General features: G+C 36.3%; 4 protein-coding genes across 13 annotated transcripts; 1 reads left to right on the top strand and 3 right to left on the bottom strand.

Moving 5' to 3' along the window:
• The first annotated feature begins 286 nt into the window (after positions 1-286).
• On the top strand, positions 287-7,859 carry LOC132621236 (chloroplastic group IIA intron splicing facilitator CRS1, chloroplastic). Of its 4 annotated transcripts, XM_060335419.1 has the most exons (10): positions 293-1,343; positions 2,125-2,608; positions 3,572-3,702; positions 4,079-4,417; positions 4,498-4,654; positions 5,144-5,433; positions 5,528-5,587; positions 5,760-6,077; positions 7,190-7,290; positions 7,349-7,859. In XM_060335419.1, exons 1-8 carry the CDS (start codon positions 408-410, stop codon positions 5,799-5,801), a joined length of 2,439 nt encoding a protein of 812 aa, XP_060191402.1. In that variant the 5' UTR covers positions 293-407; the 3' UTR covers positions 5,802-6,077; positions 7,190-7,290; positions 7,349-7,859. The 4 variants fall into 4 exon arrangements, with proteins under 4 accessions (XP_060191404.1, XP_060191403.1, XP_060191402.1 ...); XM_060335420.1 differs by having other exon boundaries at positions 291-1,343; positions 5,528-5,583; positions 7,190-7,859; XM_060335418.1 differs by having other exon boundaries at positions 7,190-7,859.
• Positions 7,824-11,821, bottom strand: LOC132621237 (LEAF RUST 10 DISEASE-RESISTANCE LOCUS RECEPTOR-LIKE PROTEIN KINASE-like 2.1). Its single transcript, XM_060335422.1, has 3 exons — positions 10,189-11,821; positions 9,277-9,318; positions 7,824-9,189 (listed from the first exon to the last, which is right to left on the bottom strand). Exons 1-3 carry the CDS (start codon positions 10,964-10,966, stop codon positions 8,075-8,077), a joined length of 1,935 nt encoding a protein of 644 aa, XP_060191405.1. The 5' UTR covers positions 10,967-11,821; the 3' UTR covers positions 7,824-8,074.
• A 1,303-nt stretch (positions 11,822-13,124) lies between these two features.
• On the bottom strand, positions 13,125-18,285 carry LOC132621495 (uncharacterized). Of its 2 annotated transcripts, XM_060335785.1 has the most exons (5): positions 17,756-18,280; positions 16,697-16,733; positions 14,269-14,505; positions 14,135-14,182; positions 13,125-13,899 (listed from the first exon to the last, which is right to left on the bottom strand). In XM_060335785.1, the coding sequence occupies exons 1-5, from the start codon at positions 18,049-18,051 to the stop codon at positions 13,498-13,500; spliced, it is 1,020 nt and encodes a 339-aa protein (XP_060191768.1). In that variant the 5' UTR covers positions 18,052-18,280; the 3' UTR covers positions 13,125-13,497. The 2 variants fall into 2 exon arrangements, with proteins under 2 accessions (XP_060191768.1, XP_060191769.1); XM_060335786.1 differs by lacking the exon at positions 16,697-16,733 and having other exon boundaries at positions 14,269-14,468; positions 17,832-18,285.
• Positions 18,286-20,524: 2,239 nt separating this feature from the next.
• On the bottom strand, positions 20,525-25,736 carry LOC132623361 (putative pentatricopeptide repeat-containing protein At4g17915). Of its 6 annotated transcripts, none has more exons than XM_060338114.1 (5): positions 25,506-25,735; positions 23,074-25,116; positions 22,962-22,988; positions 21,385-21,607; positions 20,525-21,259 (listed from the first exon to the last, which is right to left on the bottom strand). In XM_060338114.1, the coding sequence occupies exon 2, from the start codon at positions 25,081-25,083 to the stop codon at positions 23,701-23,703; it is 1,383 nt and encodes a 460-aa protein (XP_060194097.1). In that variant the 5' UTR covers positions 25,084-25,116; positions 25,506-25,735; the 3' UTR covers positions 20,525-21,259; positions 21,385-21,607; positions 22,962-22,988; positions 23,074-23,700. The 6 variants fall into 6 exon arrangements, with proteins under 6 accessions (XP_060194097.1, XP_060194096.1, XP_060194095.1 ...); XM_060338113.1 differs by having other exon boundaries at positions 20,525-21,282; XM_060338111.1 differs by having other exon boundaries at positions 20,528-21,607; positions 23,074-23,107; positions 23,208-25,116.
• Between the last annotated feature and the right edge of the window lie 233 nt (positions 25,737-25,969).

Genomic DNA, 25,969 nt, shown 5'->3' on the forward strand with positions numbered 1-25,969 from the left:
TTTTTTATCCAACTTTATATGATTATATTTGATTAAATCAATCCTAATATATAAGTCTATCTTTAGATCATATTGATGTTAGTAGTAATGGTCAAAATTAATTAATTTTTTTTTTTTAAAAACAACATTTCAAAGTTAAAAAATAGAAAATTAAGTTGAATTCACAAAAATTATAAAAATAATGTAAAATAATATCAGTATTCTTTCAAATTGTAAAGAAAGTGTCAAATGTGTGTAGGAAAAAAATATATAGTCGGGATTTTATTTGACATCGACATCAAAAAAAAAAAAAAAAAAAAAAAAAAAGAAACTCCCTGACATAAGTGAAATTCCAGGGTAAGGATTGCAGAAAATCCTGTACTACTTCGGAACTGCTGAGAGTTAGCAAATTCCTATCAAGAATATCCATGTCTCCTCCTTTATTTCTAGTTCCCAATTCCAATACCCTCTGTTATCACCATTCCATTTTTATTATCAACCACAAAACTATTCTTTTTTCCAAATCATTCAATTCTAAAGTTACCACCTTTTCCTCCAAACCCAATGATAATAATCATACCAGCAAAAACCTGGAAGAATGCAATCTTGAATTTGAAAATCAAGATTATGAGTCACAATCAAACCCCACTTCACATACAAGTTCAGGAATTAAAGGCCCTACTGCTCCATGGATGAAGGGTCCTCTTCTTCTTGAACCCAATCACGTTTTGAACTTATCCAAATCAAGAAGGAAGAAAGATACCAACTTTGTTATAACACAAAATCCTAATGATGCACTTTCTGGTAAAGTTAGTGGAGGAAGAGGTAAAAAAGCAATGAAGAAGATTTACCAAGGAATTGATAGACTCCAAGAAACACAAAATTTGGAATTTACACAGGTGGAAGCTGATGCTAAGTTTGAGTTTCAGTTCCCACCAGGATCTTTAGCTCAATGGGAAGATGTGAGCTTTGAATTTGATGAACAAACCCCATATGGGAAGCACGACAATGTGGAAAGCATTGAGAGAGTTGAATTTGATATTTTATCAAGAGAGTGTGAAGGAAAAGGGATTAGAAAAAATGGGGGGAAAATGCCATGGGAGAGTGAGGAGAGAATTTGGTATAGGAGAATGAATAAGGAGAGAGTTCCCACGACTGCTGAGTCGAATATTGACGCAATGTTGCTCGAGAGATTGAGGGGTGAGGCTGCGAGGATTCAGAAGTGGGTGAAGGTTAAGAAAGCAGGAGTTACCCGAGCTGTTGTTGACCAAATCCACTTAGTTTGGAAGTATAATGACCTTGCAATGCTCAAATTTGACCTGCCTTTATGCCGTAATATGGACAGAGCTCGAGAAATTATTGAGGTTTGTCTACGATAATATGTCTTTATATAAGCTTTCTATATTTTATGCTTGAAAAGAACTTGCAAAGGTACTTTTGTTTGTTATGTTATTATATTTATTTTCTGATCCTACTATAACAAATTCGTATGTTTGATATATATAACGGTATTTAGTTCGGTGTGATTTCATTGTCAAGCAAATATTTGTCTGTCAAGAATTCTCATGCTAACCAACGCTTAATGCAGAGTTTTTAGAGAGACTTATTATACATCAAACCAAACTGCCCATTTTAAAACACTTTAATCCATCTTTGATTGAGTTGAATCTTCTTTTTATCTAAGAAAGAAAGAAAAAAAAAATCTGGGCTTTGGTTTTGGGACTGCCAGAACTGATTTTCAGTGGTCTTGGATGCTAGTAAAAGTGCTTGCTTCGTGTAATCAGTTTCTGTATTCAAACTTCTTATGATTTGTTCACTCACGGGGTCATAATTGTGAATCCTCAAACAAGTCTAGGCCACCGCGTCACCGACTCAGTTGGTAGCTTCACTTTGAAACTGTTTTCTTTTTCAGGGGAACTGTTCTTGTACTCTTTATATTGAGCAAGACAGACTATTTGTCCTTTCTGATGCCCATCTTTATGCTGCTTCAATGCTCTATTGTGTCTAAAAAGACAGTCCTCCGCGTTCATAAATAATTCTAACATAGTTTTTAAAAGTTATTGCTCATAAGTGTAGAGGTTACTTTGTTACTTTTCTGTCCTTTTTTTTTTAATAGAATTGTGTGTTATTCCTTTTGTACTGTAGATGAAGACTGGAGGCTGTGTTGTTTGGAGGAATAAAAACGCTCTGATTGTTTATAGAGGATGTGATTATACTTTACGACAAAAGGATGACCCAGAACTACATCATGATTTTCTATGCAGTCAACAAAGCTCTTCATTTACTGAAAATATTGAAGAGACAAGTACTTTCTCGTCATTGAACTCAAGCGGAAGCAGTGAAGAGGAAATGATAAGTGGTGAAAACTCAGAAGCGGATAGCGTAGCAGTAAATGAGTCACTTTATGAGAGGGAAGCTAATAGATTATTGGATGACTTAGGACCTCGTTATGTTGATTGGTGGTGGCCAAAGCCTTTGCCTGTGGATGCAGATTTGCTTCCTGAAGTAGTTCCTGGATTTAAGCCACCATTTAGACTTTGCCCGCCACATTCAAGATCAAAGCTGACAGATGATGAACTTACACACTTAAGGAAACTTGCTCGTTCTTTGCCAACTCATTTTGTCCTTGGTAAGTTTCTGGTCTTGATGATGCATATCTTGTGCAGCCGAATTGCTTCATGAATTCTATTCTACATATGTTTGCTGCTTGTGTATATCCTGGGTTGCTATACTGTCTCTCTACTGATTATTTGGACTTGAGTCATCTTTATCATTGACAAGTTTCCTGTGATGTAACTGTAGTTTGCTTGTTGTATGACGTTTTCTATGTGTGACATTATGCCATTATATGATTATGTAAAGAAAGAAAAATTCCCAATGGTATATGCTTCTTCCGAGTTTAACTATCTAGATAATTAAAGTGGACATGTTATATCATAACTAATTATGTAAGTGGGTTGCCTAGGACAAATAAAACAGGATATTCAAATCAGAGACGGTGTTTGTCATTTGCAAGATTTGTATGTGGTGCCTTTTATTGTAAGGTACCCCTTTTATCCTATAGAATTGTCACTTCTACATATGAGGGTCAAAAGAATCATCTTTGCCTGAGACCTGTAGAAGTATTGATTTTACGTACTCTCAATGTAAGAGTTTGTGACTTGGGATTGCTTTAAAATAATTCGCAGAGTTTTATATTTTACTCCCGGAACTCGGATTTCCCCCAAAATCTGGTCAGATTGACCCTAGGAAGCAAAATTGTCAAGTTTGCATGTAGATAGTAGATAAATATGTGAAAAGGATCTATGTTTTACACCTCTTGAGGTTAAAGAGAAAGCAAGTCAGATTCTTCCTTTCAACCATTGTCTCTAGAACAATATACACGTACACTCTCACTCAACTGTTGCTAGTTCTTTTCTGCACATGAATAATAAATCAGCTAATTATACTTATTTGGCATATCTGATCGTGGATGATTTTATGAAGGTTTTGAGCACTCATTTTGATGCAATAGGTTATGCCCCTTGTGCAACTCTATGCCTATGTTTGTCCTGTTTGAGATAGTAATTGTTTTTCATGGCACGACATGAAGGGAGAAACAGAAAACTGCAAGGCTTGGCTGCAGCAGTCATAAAATTGTGGGAGAAATGTCATATAGCAAAGATAGCTTTGAAGTGGGGAATTCCAAATACTAGCAATGAGCTAATGGCAAATGAACTGAAGGTGAGTTTGGTCAGAACAATTTGTACTTAACATCCTTATATTTTCTCAATCAATCGCAGCCAACTTCTGGAGAAAATAGATGAGTCTGTTCTAATTGTTCTTATACTAGCGAGCTTGTTTTATGGTTACATGACATCAGTTATATTTCTAGGCATCTTAGTAGAGTAGAAAATGGGAGGAGGAGATCTGTTAACTGCCCTCTATTTCATGGAACTATCTTGTCTTCACCTGGTGGTTAGTAATAGTAGAAGAAAATAGTTTCTCCTCTTCAGTTGAAAGCGTATTTTGATTCTCTATGAAATTAGGGATGGAAGTAGGACGAGGCTTACAGGAGGAGTCCTTTTATGCTCAATTTTTTTGTTTTTGTTTTTTGCAGTATCTTACAGGAGGAATCCTTTTATTGCGGAATAAGTTCTTTATAATCCTATATAGAGGCAAGGATTTTCTTCCTTCTCAAGTTGCAAGCCTTGTAGCTGAGAGAGAGGTGGAGCTCACAAGATGTCAGCTTGAGGAAGAAGTTGCCCGTTTCAAAGCAATTGAAACCCTTCCAATAACTACTGAGGTATCAATGAGTAGTAGTAATGTTGGGACTTTATCAGAATTCCAGACAATTGCAGAACCTGGAAAGGAGAAATCTGAGATTGAAGTTCAATTGGTGGCTGAAAAGGAAAGATTAGAAAAAGAATTGAGGAATCAACAGCACAGCCTTTACATTGTAAGATGTCAGCTTTTTCTTTTTTCACTTCCAATGTTTTAAGCAGTAAATGGAAGATGCTTTCCTACTCGATCATGCAGCTCAAGAAGAAGATTGAAAGATCATCTATAACATTGGGAAAGTTAAATGCTGCATGGAGACCTGCCAGACAGGATGAAGATAAAGAGATCTTAACACAGGAAGAGAAACGTTCTCTTAGGCAGATAGGATTGAAGATGGACAGGAGTTTAGTGCTTGGTGAGCAGACTTTTGCGATATTTTCCTGTCCTCTCTTTCTTGGTCAAACTATGAATACTGTAGCTGAGAGGAGATTGAAAAATTGAGAGTCTTCTACAGATAAATTGTCCGTTATCTACCACCAGGATTCTGAAATTTCTGCTATGATTACACATCTTAAATAGTTCTCTTAAAAAAGAGTGAACTATTATTGTCATATTCCCTAGTTGGACTTGCATAAAAAAACTACTTTCCTCAATATTATTCATGGGCTCGACCATAATGCCTCAACTAGTTGGGTCAACTATATGAATCCTCCATATCGATTCTGTTTTATTTAGGTCCATTTCATTCAAATACTCATCAATAACACCTTTATCTGATAACCTACTACTTGCTCAAAATTTTAGGATCTTTAAATATTGAGGAAGTTTGCAGTTCTGTTCCCATGATAAAACTGTTACGTGATCACTTGGTCACCTGAAATCTACAATCTCAATTTGACTTCAGGGAGACGTGGTGTTTTTGACGGTGTATTAGCTGGTCTCCATCAGCATTGGAAGCACAGAGAAGTTGTTAAGGTGATCACATTGCAGAAAATCTTTTCTCAGGTCATTCATACTGCAAAGCTCCTGGAGGCAGAAAGTGGTGGAATACTGGTTTCTGTGGACAAACTTAAAGAAGGTCATGCTATAATAATTTATCGGGGAAAGAACTACAGGCGCCTGGAATTGGTTCCTCAGAATCTTCTAAACAAAAGACAAGCTTTATGCCGGTCCCTTGAAATGCAGAGACTTGGAGTGAGTCTTCTGCGTCTTATGGCTAGTTTTTTTAGTCCTTAGTTTTGTAACAGTTATAAATGCTGGATCTAAGGTTTATTTTGTTCTTTGTCAGTCATTGAAGTTTTATGCAAATAAAACAGAGCAGGAAATCACAGATCTTATGCGCAAGTTGGTAATTTCTATCTCTCTGTTAAAGTTCCTCTTTGTCTACATACTAACAGATTGCCTTTGCCTTTCATTTTTCAAATTAGTCTTTACTATTAGCTTTGGCTTTGAAATAGTATTCCAAGTGAATCTTATCCAGTTTTATTAGCTGAAATTTGATGGATAATTGTCTTTTGCAGGTAGAATATACAGTAAAGATTGGTCAAATGGGGGAGATCTAAAAGCTTGTGGCACAGTCATAACTACTATTGCTCTTGATCTCTGTCTTGACATGGTCTACATACATCAGCGCGAAGAGAGTTCACCCATTGGCTAGCTGAGTATTATGGGGAAATAACGACTATTGCTTTGAAAGCCCTTGATTAATGACCTTAGAGCTTGTTAATTTTGTGGTGGAAAATCTGTGCATCTTGGGATTTCACTGTTGAGAAAAGTATGCAACTTGGAGAAGCATTCAACTTTGTGATTCTCCTTGATGAGACATAATAGAGTTTCGGGTATCTTTTTCTCTTACCTATAAAGATATGCTGTCAAATAGCCTGATATTTTAGCTCTTGTTTTACTTCAATTCTAGACCTCTGGTTTGTCGCACTTAAAAAATTATTGACTTGTTGATATTTCAGATCAATACCAAACTTTCATGGAAGGAAATGATTTAATACATTCATCTTTGTTTCTTCCACTCATAAGAAATATATTTACGGATTTGCCCGTGGCTGTCAATGACCTAATACATCCTGGCTAGACCTTGCAATGTTGCCTCGTATTGTTTTTTTCTTCTTTCTTTTTTCTGGTTAAAGTAAGAGATATAGTTGCTTCATACTGTTTCAGCCTAATTTTAGATTTGGAAAATCCTGTCTGAAATATGGGGGTTTGAATTTCTAAATTATGAGAATGCGAAAACGACATCTATACTTGAAGAGGTGTTGGTCTACTAAAAAGTATGCCTTTGATGAGGTTAAGATATTATGATTTTTGAGTTTTGGTAGTTAAGCTTTCAACTTTTTGTACTGAGAATCTGAGATCGATAAATATCAGTGGCTTTAGAATCCCAAAAATGAGCAGAAGACCCAAGGTTTTTAAGCAGATATGACATATCCTGTCACCATGTGTTAAATAATGCAAGTAGATGATAAGATCAAAGGCGCAGGTTGATGATAAATCCTTCCACTCCTTGGGACTCAGCACTAGTGCACCATGCACTGGTGCACTGGGGTCTGGTACGCACGAATGCTTAGGAAGTTTTGATGCTCGCAAAGTGAGACTTTCTGTAAAATACTACTGTAGAACCATTTTGGCCTGCAAAGTTACAGGGTGTTAAAAGAATCTCCAGACATTCGAGAATTTGCAACTGTCTAGTTCATTTATCCCTTGGTAGCATTTTTGCTGGATTAGGTATGTCACACAATAAATGTATTCATCATATTCCTTGTTGTCTTTTCCTGTTACTCTCATTCGATCTGCAAATTTGTTTTCAACTAGCTCAAGGTGCTTCAATTTGGGGTCTAATTGTTCTGAACGGTTTTCCATATTTGTAGTACTGGGACAGTAAAATTCTCTGGAATTCTCAATCATGGTGTAGTTCATTTATCTGTATCTTGTGTGGCAGGATGATGGTGGACTTGCAGATGAGCAATGGATTGATAAAGTAGCATTGCTAACATTACAGCATAGACAACTTTCTAAGACTGCTACTTGTTGCATGATCTGGTAAGGTTTAAGATTAGTTCCAGAACTCAGACGTCAAGTCCCATGACCTGTATTACAGGAAAATACCTGTTGAAGCATTAGGTAGGTCCACATCTACACTTGAAATCAATAAAACAGACATTTGAAGGAGGGGGAGGCGAACATACGACAGGGATTTGTTCCATACAGCACGGAGTCGATAACATTAATTGCACTGCTGATTTCGAAGGGCACTGTTCCTCTTCTCTTGCAGCAACTTCGTGAAATTGTGCCAATTCCAGGTTTGAACTACTGCAGACATGTCTTATATTTTCTACTGAATGGCGACATAGGTGTTAGTGCAACTGGCAAAAACAAGTGTGATCAGGTTGTGGCTGCTCCTTTACAGCTGGAGATACAACATATAATTTGGATGCCAACCTTGGGCATCATTTACTCTGGCACATGCCTTGTATGACACAAACTAGATTAATTAAATGAGTTAGCATGTTTGGTGAGGCCACCATAAACGTGAAAATTATGTTCTCTCTCTGTTTGGTGCTAGTTGGCAATAATTTTATCAACACATTATCAAGCAGTTTTGTTATTTAGGGAACCAGATATCCCACCTCTGTTCTCAATTATCTTTGACCACTTGCATTAAGCGAGCCTAATGGCTCCAAAACTTTATCAGTGGTGATCAACCTTGGGATAATATTCCCACTAAATTGACCAACACTTGAGTTTGAATAAGAGTAAAATATAACAAACTTGCATCAATGTTTTTACGGAAGAGATATTCGGCTCAAGAAATGAACCTCCTTTCCTAGGTCGTTGTGGATGTTGATGTAAACGACTCTAGGATGGATTTTGGTGGAGAAAACAAGACAGGTTTTGGTGGAACTTGTAGAGAGTGAAGACTTCCCTCCAGCATTTCGACTGCCCTCCCAATGGCTGGTCGATCTGACGGTTTGGTCTGAATGCACCACAAGCCAACTAAAATCATCTTCCTTGCTATTTCTTCGTCTTCTTCGTTCATGATACCTTGTAGAGTTAGGTCCTTCCCCAGCTCGAGATGTTCATAGATCCAATGTGGAAAGTATACTTCACTAGTTTGGCTCACTTCAACATTATTTCTCACTCCAACCATCTCAAGAACCAGCATGCCGTAGCTATAGACATCTGATTTGTGAGAGACGTGTCCAAACGCTCTAGAGAACACTTCTGGAGCAATGTATCCAGCAGTTCCCCTGGCACCCAACATTGATAGAGTACTCTCCTTTCTCTCGCACAATCTAGAGAGGCCAAAGTCAGATATTTTGGGGCAGAAATCCTGGTCCAAGAGAATGCTATGAGGTTTTATGTCGAAGTGCACTATTCTTGTGTTACAACCTCGGTGCAAATATTCCAAACCTCGAGCAATCCCAATGGAGATTCTGTACAATGTTGTCCATCCCAAGGAACAAGTTGTGCCAGATGGTCCATTGTTGAGAAATTTATCCAATGAACTATTGGACACATATTCATAGATTAATGCTCTCTTACTCCGTTGGTAACAAAATCCCAAAAGCCCTACTATGTTAACATGGGAAGTTCTACTTATGCTGGCTACTTCATTTACATATTCTTCTCCGTCACCATTAGTTTCTTTCAGGACCTTTACAGCTACTACGCGACCATCGGGCAGCTTTCCTTTGTATACTTGACCAAATCCACCCTGTCCTATTTTATGGCTAAATGAGTTTGTTATTTTCTTTAGATCCGAATACTTGTATATTTTTGGAGCAAGAGATCCATAGGTCCTCATAAAATCTTCAACTTTGTGATCTTCTGATTCTATCTTCCAGGAAATCAGTGGCTCACAGCATGACCATCGACTTCTGAAGCAATAGATCATTGAAACTGATATTAGGACCATCCCTGTGATACCAACTGAGCCAACTGCATATAGATAACGGTAAAAGATCAAGGCGTGTCAAGTGCTAATGCCGCAAAGCAGATTGAGGAAATGACACACGGCTACTTTACCTATCGCAAGCTTCTTGGAAATGCGAAACCTTTTCCTTGTATCTGCATGAGGTACCAAAATTTAAGAACCTATGATTTATTTCATGGCTGAAACATCAATTATTTCCAGAGAAGAATTTCCACTGAGCACAACTACAAAAGACTATCATGAATGAACAACTTGAAAGAACGGAAAAAGATTTGTGGTTTGTTGGGGGTGGGGGGTGGGGGTGTGGAGCTGGATCAGAGAGAGAACGGAGAAAAAAGGGTGAAGACAACTACAAGGCAATTGGTGAGTGACTAGTCATTCACAATCCTGAAGATTTGCCATGAAATTTTGCTTTCTCGTGTCTCATCAGTTCAAAGACTTTTGACACCATGACCATTGCAAGTCCATGAAGAAAGACTAAACTAAAACAAGAATCTGTCGGACATCCTTTATAAGCAAATCGTTTCTCATTTCTCAAGAAAGATGAAAAATGTGGCTTTAATCAAAGAGACACTGGACATGAATGACGTAGAGAAAGAATTTGAGCACAATTTTGTGAAGTCATAAGATCAAGTTGGGGATACTTTCGCAAGCCTTGAAGATGGAATTCTTCCACAATGTCTTTTAAAGTGATGAATTTAGTTCAAACGGGGATGTATAACAAACTAGGTTCATCTTAAGTATATGAATTTTCTTAGTTCATGTATCAGAAAATTGTTATGAGGATGCATGTATGGTTTTATTCGTGAACTAGGGAAAAGAGTGAAGTAGTAATTATTACAATACATGTACTAGATTAGGTAATTGGAATGATAAAGTATAAATTCCTACGAACTATAGCTATTTTATTCAAGCCAAGTTTTGACAAGTAAAGAAGAATATTTTCTCCTATAACTTAGTCTTCAAGTGATGTAAATTATGAGGAATAGTGGAGAAAAGATTACCGCCTCCGTCGTAGCAGTCGGTTGGATGAGTACCAGTTGCACAATGACAAACAAAGTCTGCGGAATCCGGTTTGGATCCACATCTTCCACCTGACCTGTCGCACTGTTGGCACGGCGAGTCAATACTTGCCGTCCAATTAACTGAAAAACCGCCAGAAAAAGCTGTTTTCAGAGCTTCCTCCGAAGCTGGACCACTAGCTAATGCCACAGTGCTCGTTTGATTGACCGTAACTATTATTTCGTTCTCACATCTCACTGTAGATAAGTCGAAGGGAACGCCGATCATTGTGTATATAACAAATACGTTGCTATTGCATTTGAGCGCATTTGGAAAAGTCGGTACTATTTGCGAACCAGAGCGGAGGGTGCAGCCATAATACAGAGTGATATTTTGGTCACCGGAGACATAGCTGAAAAGATTAAAATTCAGGGAGGCGTTCTCAAGGTTGTCCCAACAAAGATTACTACTCAGTAAATCATGTCTTGCCAGAGTAAGTATTCTACTAGGATTGTTGATCCCTAACACTTTATATGTTGTTGATTCAATAACAATATTGGGGATGTCACTTTCGCACTTGATCTCAAAACTTGGATGACCACCACAGTACTCTGGTCTGCTCCCTCCCCAGAAAGGGTAATTTATCTTCATGTCGCCGCAAACAAATGGCTCACCACACATTCTGAATTGCTCGTCATCTTGACAGAGATATATGGGCATATGAAGAAGGCATAGAATGATGATAAACTGAATAACAGTTGAGTGGAGATTTGAATGCATCTTTTTGGAGGAAGTTCTGCTCAATCTCTCTTTTTTTTTTTTTTTTTTTTTTTTTTTTGGCCTTAACACTACTATTCTACCTCGTCAACAAAAGACAGTCTATGCTCTGCTTTCCTACTTGACAGGAGAATATATTGTAGACTTCTCATATCAAGTTCTAACAACTTTTGTCAAAGCAAGCACCATTGACTCTAGGCATCCAGAAAATATGACTTGGTTTACTTTTCTGAATTTGAAGTAAAACCATTTTTTCGAGTCCGGAGCCAAAATGGCGGATTTTTGCAGCCATTAGCCCAAAATAATATTTTTTTTTTTTTAGACCAAAATGGGTATTTCGTTGGATAACCAACGAAATACCCACACATTATCCAACGAAATACCCACACACACATTGTTCCGGTGCCGAATAAATTGTTGCATTTCGCTACACATGTAGCAAAAAAAAAAACAGTTTCTTTCATTAATTTCAAGAAATGCAAAAAAAAAAGTCTATTTCTTATTGGTCAACGAAATAAAAAAACAGTTTCTTTCATTAATTTCACGAAATGCAAAAAAAAAAGTCTATTTCTTATTGGTCAACGAAAAAAAATAAGTCTATTTCGTTCATTGATTCACGAAATGCAAAAATAAAAATAAAAATTCATTAGTTTCACGAATTGCGGAAAAAAAAAAACATATTTCGTGAATTGCACAACGAAATGCAATTCACTAAAAAATGAGGTCAATTGCATGCACACACAGTTTCTTTCACGAATTGCAAAAAAAAAAAAAAATACCTATTTCGTGAATTGCACAACGAAATGCAAAAATAATAATAATAATAATAATAATTTGTTGCATTTCACTACAGGTGTAGCGAAATGCAACAATTTATTCGGCACCGGAACAGTGTGTGTGTGGGTATTTCGTTGGTTATCCAACGAAATACCCATTTTGGTCTAAAAAAAAAAGCATACTATTTTGGGCTAATGGCTGCAAAAATACGCCATTTTGGCTGCGGACTCCCATTTTTTCTATGACGAGAACATTACTTTTCACAACTTAAAAACAAATTATCGCTTACTTTTGGTACGAATTACTTTGACGTGCATTAGGTAGAATGTGAGTGCATTGATTGGTGCACCCGATGCTGAAGTTGGTTATTAGTGATGATTATAAGCAAGAATGGGGCGCACACATTTTTTCTCTCTTTTTTTATAATGAAGAAATTTTTTGGGAGCAAGCCAAAACACAATTTAAAACTCAGTTGATAATGTGATCACCTCTTTACTTTTCTCCATTTAAATATTAGATTTTTGGCTACGATAGGATTCGACCACGTGTATTGCCCTTAACCTATATAGAACACTGTTATCACTGGAGTACTGACTACTTCTGTTTGGTTAAAACTGTAAAATTTGAACAACCAAAACCATAAAAGAGATTGCTAAAGAAATATCTTCTTGAAAGTTAAATTACACGATACCAAAGAGGTTCCAAGTTGTCATTTTCTCTCCAGCTGATTAGTCAATATGACTCATTCAAAAATCTAGATGGACACCGAAAAAGAATGGAAAAAGATTAAATTGATTTATCTTTAACTTGTAGCAAATTTTCCGACGCGAAGTGAATTGATTTATCTTTAACTTGTAGCAAATTTTCCAACGCGATGTGATCCATCACCGGCTCCACCTCTCTCCTAGTACGATTGTGATGTGATTCATTACACTATTGGCAGTAATGAGGATATCGTTGGAGCAAAATCAACTAGTTTCACAAACTTCATGCTGTTTCAACTTTTAAGCTGAACTTATAATTTCCCCTGAAAGAAAAGAAAGTAAACAGGAACTACCAGAGAAGCTGGGAACTATTTGGTCATAGTTGGAAACTTGATCAATGACCAACTCTTAAAAGGAGGAACAGAAACACACTGCAAATGTTCCTATGGAACATATTTTCTTATTCTTTATAGCTCACCAGCTTTTTACTTATCAAACTATCATGTTAATGCCATGGGAATCCTGGGAGATGACAGAAAAGTGGCATTGGTGAGATACTCAGGACCATGAGCAAATTCCAACCTCAGTGCAATACAGCTGAAGGTGAAAAGAAAGAAAAATAAGACAAAGCTAATCTTGACACAACTCCGACAACAGTAGCTAAAAAGACACATCTATGATTGAGAGAACAAATTTCCTTAGCAAACAGTTACACACAGGTGATGATGCATCCAAGAGCTTCTGCCACTACAGTTGTACATCTTGCATAATATACAAGTATGGAAGCTCATATGAGTATAAAACTACAAGCTTTTCATGTTACAAAATGTTACATTTGATTATACAGGGGGAAAAGGGATGTGCACTGCTTTATTTTTCCGTCACCACTTCATATCTTGACGGCACAGATAACTCAACCATTTAGACCTAAAAATACACTCATAGTAACTGCGGTTAGAGCTCATCCCTTGTTTGCATAAACAGGCACATGTTACATTCTTGGGCGGGCTACTGATGATTAATTAAAGTTACTTTTCCTTTGTTTTTAAGGCATCACCACACTAAGCCCTTTCTTCTCCTAAACCTGTCAACACGATCTGTGCTCATCCGAGACTTCTCAGGTTTGTTTGACTTCTTTGTCTTTTCAAGTCGACTGTCCAAACTGTTCCTTGAAATTTCAGGAAGATCAGGTTTCAGGTCAAACGTGTCTGTGGTCCCACTTTCCGCTGGTTTACTCTGGTTGTCAGGCTCTGTTGACTCTTTCTGGGGGCCGTTAGTGGCAGGCTTCGGTTTACCAAGGCCAATAACAAATTTCTTTAGATGTTTGATATACTCGGGATAGAGTTCAAGATTGCAATGCCCACCTCCGTTTATCCACAAAGGTTCATATTTTTCCTTGCAAAGCTCCCACAGCTGTTTTCCGTGGGAGCAATCAACAACTTCATCCGTTGTTCCCTATACATGGAAATGTTCAAATCTCTTTAGTAAAATGTTCAAAGGGAGAACCTTTGGGAGGTACAAACGTGGAAAGGGTCTACAGTGATTGTACTAATCAGTAAAAGAATAGTTGGCCCCGCCACCTTCCCCAGATCCACCTCCATTACAAGGTCTTTGTAAAAAGATTGAATTTGAAAGAGATTGAAAGTTACGGAATAGAAGGATTAAACATTTGAAAAGAAGGAAAACTTACATGAATGACCAGAACAGGACAATTCACTGCACTAATCTTGTCAATGTTCTGAAATAAATTGGAGTAATGAAATCAGATTTCATACGTGGAGATGGAAAAGAATTACTGATAACCGACTATTAAGAGCATTTTACCTTGTAAATGTCAAACCAATATGTCCGCTTGACAGGGTACAAAACTCTTACACCGGACAATATTGGACTATGTAAAACAACACCTCGTAAATTGGGTACACGTGATGCAAGATCAACGGTTGGGCCACTGCCGACAGATTGACCATAGAGTATTAGCTGTTCATCATTGACCCCATATTGCTCCTTTAGGCATTTATATACTGCATCAATGTCCGCGTACGTATTACATTCAGATGGCTGCTTCAGAGAAAGGATAAGTTCATCACATTTTAAAACAGTGAACAGGAACAACGTAATAGACCCATATGAAACCCAAAAGATTTCCCAGAACAAGCAATGAACGAACAATGCAAGATTACGAAATGAAACTTTCTTATGTATCTGTGCAAGGTCTCGTACAAATTTGTTAATGACATTAAGGCAGAAAATTACATAAAGAAAGAAAAACAAGTTTTAAAATGGCCAAAAAAACATTATAATTAAAGTTCCACATGCCCAAATCACCTAGCATGGTATGGTTACCAGCATCTAGAAACTTAAGAAATGAGGTAATCAACAAATAATATTCAGGTTTGGAACCCATGAATAAGTTCTAAGAATGTACAACCCAAATTGGCAAAACATCAATGGCCCTAGCTCTTGCAGCATCATCTGAACTTTGATAAGAGTATAAGACATAAGTCTTCCACCTTATCATATGATATAAATGGTAAGCGATATTAATATTCTCTCAAAAAAAAAAAAAAAAACTTGATTGATAACAAAAAGTTTACTGGAAGGTCTACCTAAATCTGGTAAGAAACATGTGATACGTGTTGCAACACATCACACACAACATACGACAGAAGCATTATAGAAGAAAATGCAAAAAATAGAAGAATCTTTCACTCATATATGGATTTCACAAAGGGAGTTGGCCTCAAAAAAAAAAAAAAATCTAGTCACGGTTTGTCATGGGAGTTCACTAAATGAAAAAGTAGATGATAAATCAATGTCATTGTACTCAAGGCAAGAAAACTCTTCCTTGAGAATTTCAAAAGTACGTTAAAGCTTTTAAGAGTTCATGACCAGCAACGGCATACAACTTCTGTTCTTAGTGCGGAATCAGATCAGGGATTAGAGGGAGTTTAATGACTAAACACAAGTCCATTGTCAGTACTACACCTTGCGCGTTCTTTCCTAGGAACAAAGGAGAGACACCGTTTAAGACAACAAAATCTAGCAGTTAAGTACAAAAAATGCATTGCAAGGTCCAGATAATTTCACAGGCCCAACTACGTGAACTAGTTTGGTTAGAAGGTGCTTCAACTTGTGGTTGTTATGACAAAGGAAAAACTAAGCTAAAGGTTAGGTAACATATGCGGTGGTGCTGAAAGAACTTGATGTGTTCTAAAATAACTGCCGAATAGTCAATGCTACGTTAAAATAATCAATGCTACTAATGTTCTAGCAAATAATGCTTCCGAATTACAGGACATATACCCCCCCACCCCCTCCACCCCCACAACAACCCAATAGCAGAAAAAGAAAAAGGAGGTAGAAGAGTCCTTGTAAATTTGCAAGTGCAAAAATGAAAACCATTGTCTTTATGGTTATTCCTATATCACAAAAAGGCCCAAGTGATGTCCATACTTTCTACTGTTGTCAAATAGATGAAGAACCATCTAGCATCAGTTGGAGACTGATTTGCCTTGGCAATATTACCATATATCGTTGTCCAAACTGCCAGTGACAAATTACTGGGGCAACTATAGAGGAGAAGCTATTTGTTCTCAGACATCAGATTTCGCTTCAGAGAATCTTAGGAGTTCAAAAGTTTAAGACCATGTAGCAACATGGGTGCCAAATGGTGTCAAATAATTAATATGTGGCCTGAAAGGGAGGTGATATAAAAATTGACATCATCCATGGGCTTTATACTAAACTTTTGTGTAAGAAATGTAGAGAATTCTTTTCTTTTTTAGATAAATAAGAAATCTACAGAAAGTGGGAAACGAAAATTTTAAGAAAGAAATCTTTCAACATTTACATGAGATCCGCGGAAAAATTTAGTAAATATGATATGCCTATATAAATTGACACTAATATAAAAATTATATAGCTTAGGGGTGAGGCTGAAAGCTGACTTCTACCATATGTTAGCAGCATTTTACTTTTAATCTTCTGAAATTTTAATTAAGTCCGAAAAGGTAAAAAATTAAAGTTCTACCATCAAACTCCTCCTTAACAAGTATCATTGTGAGTTCTAGAGCTAGTCGATAAAGCGAGTTTCCAAACAGATGTCAATTTTCTTCCTACTAATCATGTTATTAAACAAGTAACAAATTGAAACAGGTGAAGACAGTTTTCTCTTTATCCCTGCTTTGTTTACGAATAATGAGAACAAAAAGCTGTCAAGTACATATGACCAAGGAAGCATGTATCTAACCTTTCCACTTGACTGTCCGTACCCAGAGTAATCATACCTAAACAAGAAACCACAAGACAGACCACGTCAGGAGAGTCTGAGAAATCAAATGGCAATCTTACTACTCTATTTAATTTGACATCTGAAAAGTTCTAGAATTGAAGCAAAAGAAATGTTTTATTCTAAAAAACTAGAGAAATAGAGGGAGACATTCATCCATAATATTATCTTCAATTCTTCATCAGGGTCTCCCGGATGCAATTCGCAATAGGTCAAATTGCACAGAAGATAGGAAATGGGCATGAGTTTCTACAATGTAGTTTAGACTCCTGAACCTCTAATTTGGCTGGCTTCTAGTGTCTACTTGATTTTCAAATTATTATCCCCTTTGTAATCACGTACCAAGCATAGCATCAATTTTAGGAAAATCACAACACAAAAACAACAATTTCATGCCATCAGCACCTTATAGGAGAGTCAATATATATAGCCTAATGCTAGTCACATTTCAGAAAACGAGTTTGACAGTGAGTCATGCACTATAGGTTAAAACAAACAACTACCTCAAATTTCCTCCAATTTTGTAAAATTTCAAAAAGAATTCTTAAAGCTAGGAAAAAGAAAATCAAATACATAGCCTAAAGTAAGTCATATTTCAGAAACACGTATGCACGATAGATTAAACAAACAAACCCTCAAACTTTCTCCAATTTTGTTAAATCTCACAACTTATGGTGTGTTTACTAGAGATACCTTATTTCTACTCAATTAAATACCTTGCCCCGAAAAAGAAGTCTTTTTACTTCCATATTCATACAATTTCTGAGTTCTAACAATTGTCCCAACTTTCAACCCATCCTTATTCAAGAAAAAAGTTATTCAAATAAGGAAGTTACAAATTCTCAATTACTGCACAAGTTGCCTTTCCAATAACAATTTGGACCAAAAAACTTAAAACAGAAACAGGATTTCAGAGGAAACTTAAAAGATAAAACAAACTAGATATATAAAATCAGGAAGAAAAGAAAAGGGTAATTAGCAAATTAAGCATATTATGCTGAAAAGGGAAGCTTTAATTACCCAATGAGATTAACACGAAGACGAAGGCTCAATTCAACAAAGAGTTCAAACATCTGACCCAAATCAGCAGCATTACCATGAGAATACAACATAGTTGCAGATGCTTTTGGATGTTTCACATGAACGGCCACGATTTCATTTCCACGTCGAGTACGAAGTTTGAAAAAGTCAACTCCATCTCTTCTGGCTACTTCAGGTATGCTATACTTGCCTTCATCAGCAACCACCGTGTATGACGGCGGATTTGGTGGGAAAAAAGCGAACTTAGCTGCTATGGAAGAAGTTACTCCACCCATCAGTTAATTAATGCTACTGCTAAACCAATCATATAGTGACTTTCTTTTTTCTTATCTTTTTATTTAGGGTGGCGCGTGGAGGTTATTAGAGGCGCGTGGGTTTGAAAAGAAAAGAATATACTAGGACTAGTAAAAGGTTGTTGGATATTGTAGAACGTTGGAGTTTTCGGATTTTAATGTATTTTTGGTGTGTGAAATGTCCAAAGAATACTGACGGCGACTTTTTATACTCCCTGTTTCAATTTACGTGGACATAATTCCTTTTTTATTAGTGTCACAAAATGATCTCTTTTCATATATATGAAAATAATTTATGTGATGGATTTATAAATATGATCATAAATTTAAAAGTCTTCTTTTTCAAAAAAATAAAAAATTGTGTCCAATTAAATAAGTTCAAATAAATTAAAACGGCACGTTAGAGACTTTAAAGTCATATAGCTGTGGGTGCCAGAATATAGTGTAGTGTACTACATTCTGTTAAAAATATAGTATGATTTAAGTTCCATTAAGGAAAACTTTAATGAGTTTGTTCAAACAAAAGTATAAATAGACAATATTTATGATAACGGTTTGATTATTAACTTTGAATTTATGTTATGATAACTTCAATTACCAAACAACATAAGACGGTAACGGAGCTTTGATTTTTTAACCACCGTAAAAATGGACTTTATTGTGTTCTTATTAGTTTTCGTAACATCATTTGAGTGATTCATCAAATATGTAACGCTCGCATTGAAGAAGAAGGTTCATAAATGCAATTTTGATTTTCAAATTGGCTCATTATTTCAATTTCAAATTTGAAATATAGAATTGAAAGTTTGAAAAATAGATTTTAGGAGCTCTTAAATTTTTAAAATCTTCACTCACAAGATTTAACTTTATGTATTTATTTCTAAACACAATATCAACTTCAAAATACCTTTTTTAGCTTTTTTAACTTGAATTTCAAATTATATATTTTTTTCAAATCCCTGCTCAGGTCCAAAAGCCACCTAATTTGCTTGGTACAAATTTCAATACTGACCATATCCTTAACTATTTTTTTGTAATTGAGAAAAAAGACCAATTGAGTCATTCTTAACGAGAGGTCCTAGTTTGGAGTTTTAAGCAAAGAGCTTCGGGATAGAAAGTCCTGCCACCCTTAGTATTACTCGTAATTAATCACGCCAGTAAATTTTGAATACTGAAATAATTACTCCAATAACGTTCAAAACATTATAAAAATGATGTACCAACAATTATGACGAGAATATCATTGTCTCCTAAATACTATATATTCCCCACGTTTTGTGCTTATCATAGACATGTTTGCAGCTGGCTAAAACGAGGACGAAAGAGAAAAGTTAATACTTCTTAGGGAAAAACGATTTTTTTTTTTTTTATATAAAAAGAAAAGGGCTAAAAATCAGTGGGAATATATATTGAAGTGAAGGTTGTTACTCTTGACAATGTCCAGGCTAATATTATGAGATTGCTGCCACGAGTTGGAAGATGCAGCAAAAGAGAAAAGGTTGGTACGATAAAGTCTTTTCCTCTTTCTTGTTTTTAATTGTTCACTTGCCAACCCGAGGGAATGATAAAGGCCTAACGTATCTATGGAAAACATTATTAAATTGGAGAGCATCAATTATCAAGATTGTCCTTTTGGGTCAAATTATTTAAGATTGAGAGAGAGTTAATGCCTTAATGGAACACGTCAACATAATCCCATCTGTACCATTCTCAGATTTTCTGTATAACAGTAATGTTCGAATTAACTTACCCATACCTCAATTAATTTTGTGAGTATATGATACCTTTCACCAATACTAATATTAAACACACTCTTTTTTGTGTGAAATTACACTTCATCAAGTTGAAGTTTATATGGGACAGTCAGCTAAATAAAAAGGCAGTACCTAAATTACCTTTTCCTTTTTAGCTGCACAAACTATCGTGTTTATTAGTATGGAGTCGAAAAGTCATCAGATAGAAGAGGTGGTTAAGTCTTTCCCTTATGGTACAATAAGACGAAAACGAAAGGAAAACAGACCTAAGAAATATCACTTCTTTTTACGTAAAAAAATAGTGCCCCATATGATTGAAACTTCAAACTACTTTAAAAAGTTGAGAAGTTTCAATTTTCTACGCAAAGAAACACTACATAAAACCGCAACTTATTTAGCCATAGCAATCAAGTCCTACCGCCAGGCGCCAGCTACGAATAATCAAGAGAAAAATATTTAACTGCCTTTTTAGAGTAATATTGAATAATGAACGTGATGAAGAGAATGATACATAATCAAATTATAACACACTTCTTTATTCTGTAAGAGGAGAATCACCAAGTATATCCGACAAGCTACTATCTTATAAAATTGTAGCGCTTAAAGTAATACCCACATGAGAATTATGAATGCGCTAACTTTACGTCCAATTCAAATAATTTAGCAGGGAATATAAGAATATGAAAAATGATGAATACATCAGACAATTAATTTAACCTTAGCAATACAAATTAACATAAAAGTACATATCACTTAACTGCGGTGAAACGATAAATGTATATATAAAAATGCACGTCTTACATTTATTGATTTGATATAGACATCTGAGCTAAAGGTAAGATAAAATATAGAAAGATTTTGAAAAGGAAAGGAAAAGGAAAAAGAGAGAGAAAAGAAGGGAAGGCAAAGGCAAATTTCAGGAAAAGGTGAAAGGAGAACAGGGAAAGTAATGGACCACCACAATCACCTCATTGTATATGCAGAATAATAATGGGCAGAACAATCAGTCGCCTTCCATACCTAAAGCCATAGCAGTGGCACGTCGTTATGTCAAGATGAGCAACTACTACTAGTACTAATTTACATGACTCTTGTTTCCGCATTCTGCCAAAATACCTTTGCATTTCCTTGGCCCTGGACCGGCCCTCTACCTTTTTTCCTACCGTTTTCTTCACTTTGGTCAATAGCTGATGTCATTCTTCATTGATCTATCCCATTCTTTTGCAATTCACCACTCATTAACCTTAACTTTTAAATTCACTAGCACAAGAAGTGATATCTAAAGTAGAAACCATCCCACCAGCAGGCAGGAGTCACCTTTCATTTTTTGATTTATTATGAGGGTGGTGTCCGAATCAAGCTTGCTCGCACTTCGATTATTCCACAAAAAACCTGCTACCTCCTGCGCATGTACTGAATAACTCTGTCCACCAAGGCTTCAACAGATGGAAAAAATCACCTAGTAGTATTTTTTGCCTCAAATTCATCACCCTTTCAAGTTTCTAAAGCAGATTTTTTTATTGATTAGAGTTTCGAAGATCCACGTTAGGAGAGAACATACCATATACAAGAAATCAAATAGAAGGGGTTTAATGTCAGTGTCTAAGCTTCAGAACAGAAGATACCCTCCGAAAGAAAAGTCGACACATATTTGGACTGAACATGATTGTATCCGTCGTCGACCCAGGGGCCACCCTCTCAAAAGTCCCCAGTGACAAAAAATCTGTGCACCAATTCTGGTTCTTTAGATGCATTCTTTATCCATGTCAAACTGAAAAAAGATCCTGCACAAACCGAAAGGATAACCTCAGAATTTAAGTTCCAAAAGCGCCAGCTGTAACCAATGAAGAAATTATATCTGAAATGTGGAGTGACAAGGCATGCTTCACTTAGCGTTTAGCAAAGAACAGAAGAAAAAAGAAAACACCACAGAGCTCAATTCCAACCATAAATGTCCTCTATGCATCAAGCTAGATATAGATGAGGCCCGTTTACATTGTCTCATTATCCACAACACGAGCATATGGATACCTCCTCCTTGTCAATAAGTGTGAATTGAGAATGGGCAAAGGCCATAAAGCACTTGCATGGACAGATGATTACTTAATTTGCAGGTAATCCAGGCACAGAAACCCAATTTTTCTATCTTAAGCTCTACTAGAACTCTGTGTGTGTGAAGTGTATCGAACCAAATCATTACTGTAGATCGACCGGATTCATGCGCTGCTTTGAATAGGAAATGAAAGATCAGCAAAGGGAACATTGGAAAATTCAAAATTCTGATTCATTTAAATGAAATTAGACATCAAATAGATGGCTTATAGCCGGGGGACTAAGTGATTCCTTTCTAATTTAATGATTCCTATAAATTACCAATTAATGCTCCATCAAGACCACTTTAGAGCAACTAAGTTCATTGAGTGACCAAAGTGACCGAGAGTGGCCAATCTGATGAACCAAATGCTAGGAAAGAAATGTTTATTAAGTTTTTGCAAATGTAGAAATGAAACAAAGGATGTAACAACCAGATAATTTCTTAAATATCATCTAGGTTTCTGATTTTTAGGGAGCACTCCTTCTAGTCTCAAATGAATAACCTCTGCTAATTGAGGTTGTTGTTTCATGTTATCCCTCAAACTCCTCGGAGCAAGACTAATTAAGATAAATAACCAGAAGCGTACAGTAACGACTTATTCTCAATTTTTCGATCTATACAAACTTCGAATCTCAGTTTTCAGCTGAATTGAGAGAAGAAAAACAAAAGCAAAGCAGGAGAAGCAAAAGCAAATAGATGGATATACTGCGAAGTAGTAATTTATCAGGTCAAATATAAAACTCAAGTCATCTATAAGGCAAATTTTCTACGAATTGAAACTTGAACAATTGCTTCTGCAAATATCAAAGATCTCGGCAGGGATTATCACATATCTGCAGCTTAGGCAGTAGAAAATGGAAGTTGCAAGGAAGACAAAGGGTCCCTAAAGAATAAAAATAAGTAAGACCCAGGACTACAGAATTCATCCAGAAAATTACCACTTGATTCATGAAGTGCTATATTCATAATTTTTCATTTTCCACAACAGTAGAAAAGTTCATGCTAACTTTCTGGCTAAACCGGGTCTTGGAAGATGCACATACCTGGACAGATGTCAGTTGCACCGTCACCTAAAATAATCCATCCAAATGATAGTTACATAAGAGAAGAGACATCGTGGACTCAAAACAATAGTAACTAACAGTTGGGACAAACCTGAATTGTCAACATTTCTTCTACAGCAAGCAGGCTGAAGAATGTTGTCTGATGGTTAGAATAGTAAAATCCACAGCTCAACTTTAATGTATAAACTAACATATTGTGAAAGATAGCCAGAGAGTAGCATTGACCTCGGTATGCCTATATGAACTCATACTAGGTTGTGCAGCTCCCGTTGGAAGTTCTTCCCTGGGAGATAGAGCAACTGTGTCTTGTAAGTTGAGCAAAGACTTCCTACAACATTTCCTGGTCAATTTTATGCTTGAGCCATCTGCATCTGGAAGAGAATCTCCAAAAGCTATCATTTGTCTGCTCAAAATTGACAGTGCGCCACTGGGTTTGCCTCTTACAAGAGGATTGAATACTTCTACCCACTTAAAACTGGTTAACATAGGTTGTATTCTCAGTTGCATTAAAAAAAAGGGCAGCCCGGTGCACTAAGCTCCCGCTATGCGCGGGGTCCGGGGAAGGGCCGGACCACAAGGGTCTATTGTACGCAGCCTTACCTTGCATTTCTGCAAGAGGCTGTTTCCACGGCTCGAACCCGTGACCTCCTGGTCACATGGCAGCAATTTTACCAGTTAAGGTTAAAACTTCAGTGGCAAAGTTGAGCACCATCCGTTATTAATAATGCAGAAGCTTAGCCAGTTGAATTTTAGACTGGACCTTCCTTGCTTCATGCGTAAGTCCACAACTACGAAGACCATCAATAACAATTCGTTTATCTGTTTTTAGAATACTCATGCCACCTCTAATACATGATAGTAATAACTTAGATGCTGCACGAAACCTCCTAGCTTTGCAAAGCCCACGGACTATGGTAGAGTAAGTAACAGAATCTTTCGCATCCATTGACTCAAACATCCGCAAAGCATGATCAAAGTGACCAGCTTTACACATCCCATTGATAAAAGAATTCCACGCAACCAAGTTAGAATCAAAACCCGTCATACTCATACGGTTCAATTGTTGCTGGGCCTCTTGGAAATTACCAGTCCTGCACAAGCCGTCAATCAAGATAGCATGGGTGTACTTGTCAGATTCCAAGCCTCCTTTTTCTGCCTCGTATAACAACTTATAAGCATTATCCATCTGACCATCCTTACAATATAGATTAACAATGGTATTAAAAGAAACAATATCAAGGCTAAAGCCACTAGTAATAATATATCCCAGGTACTCATTGGCCTCAGTTATCCTCCCAGTTTTAAGTAACATACTTGCGACTGTACAGTAAGCAAAGGCATCATACGTATATCCTTTATTTCTCATCTCTGCGAAGATTCTAAGGCCTTCTTCAAATTGTCTATCTTTGAAGCAACATTTCATTACTGTCGTATAAGTGATGGCATTTGGGATATGACCTGATTCTACCAATTCGTTGAGGAACTTGCTTGCAGCTTTTCCTCGTCCTGACTTGCACAACCCATGAATAAGAATGTTGTACGTTACTAACTGAGGAATAAAACCGTGACGCTTTAAACTCCTAAATAACATTAGGGCATTCTCAGTATATCCATTCATACACAGACCATTAAGTAGAATATTGAACGTTGCTGAAGGAAGAGAAATATCTTTCAAAAGAATATCTTGAAAAACCCTGTACGCTTCGTCTGGCTTTCCCAATTTAAAGAAACAATTCATTAATGTGTTGTAACTCCAAATATCAGGCAGTATACTCATCTCAAGCATTTCATCAAACAGATCAAGACATTGAGATAACAGGCAATATCTGGTAGCTCCAGCAATCAAAGAATTATACGTAATAACATCAGGATTAATTCCAGCTTCTTTCATTCTATGAAGGACGGAATAACCAGCATCTATGCCAACAAAGCGGCAATATGCAGCAATCAATGTGTTGTAAGTGACAACATCTGGTTGTAATCCAATTCTTTTGGCATCAACTATAACAACTTCAGCTTTCTCCAATTGTTTGGCTTTACAAAGAGATGCTACACAAACATTCATTAACCTTGTTGATAATTTATCCTTGATGCTCCGCATCTATATTCTATTCCAACAGTTTAGACCTGAAATCTGAAGCACTTTTTTCAACATAAACTTGAGCATTTTTCAAACAAACTTATGCATTTTTCGAACAAAAGTATCAGATATATTCTTCTCAGATATCAAATGTTTTGATAAAGTACAAAAGAATACTGTAGTATCTGTTATAATAAGCATTTTTTTCCCGTTCAATCCATGGATTGAAATGACAAAGTGCAAAACGAAATTGCTGTTTGAATGGCAATCCCTTAATTCAGAATCAATTCTCATGAGAATATACAAAATGCTTAAAATGATCAGTGCATATGAAAATACAATTGGCATGCAAGAATTAACCATAATTGGAATTTGAAAAGAGTAAATAAATAAAATACAAAACAATGAACTATGATTGTAAAATGGGTCAGAGAAATCAATACCCTTAATCAGAAGGTTATCCAACAAGAGAATGAGAAGAAAATTGTACAGCTCTCTTCGCTATTTTTGCTGAGCCAATGACCCGAACAGTTGCTGCCCGGTAGCAAGGCCACCGGGAAATTTCAAAAGACTTTCGACTGAGCTTTTGACGAAAACATCCCTAAAGTGTGTTTTAAAGGTCAACTACATCCTTAAAGTATTGCAGTTGGGAAGAAACATCCTTAAAATATCAAAAGGTGTCATGTTTGGTCCAAAGGTAAAACCTTGATTAGAAATTATTTAGTGGGATTTTATTAAATTTGAATATATTAGGTGAAGATTTTGTTACTCCATCCGTCCCAATTCATATAACACTCTTTGCTTTTTAGTCAGTCTAAAAAGAATGAGACATTTCTATATTTAGCAGTAATTTAACTCTAAAATTCTCATTTTACCTTTAATAAAATGATTTCTAACCACAAAAATT

The sequence above is a fragment of the Lycium barbarum genome, chromosome 12 (assembly GCF_019175385.1).
Source record: "Lycium barbarum isolate Lr01 chromosome 12, ASM1917538v2, whole genome shotgun sequence".
Taxonomy (NCBI): domain Eukaryota; kingdom Viridiplantae; phylum Streptophyta; class Magnoliopsida; order Solanales; family Solanaceae; genus Lycium; species Lycium barbarum.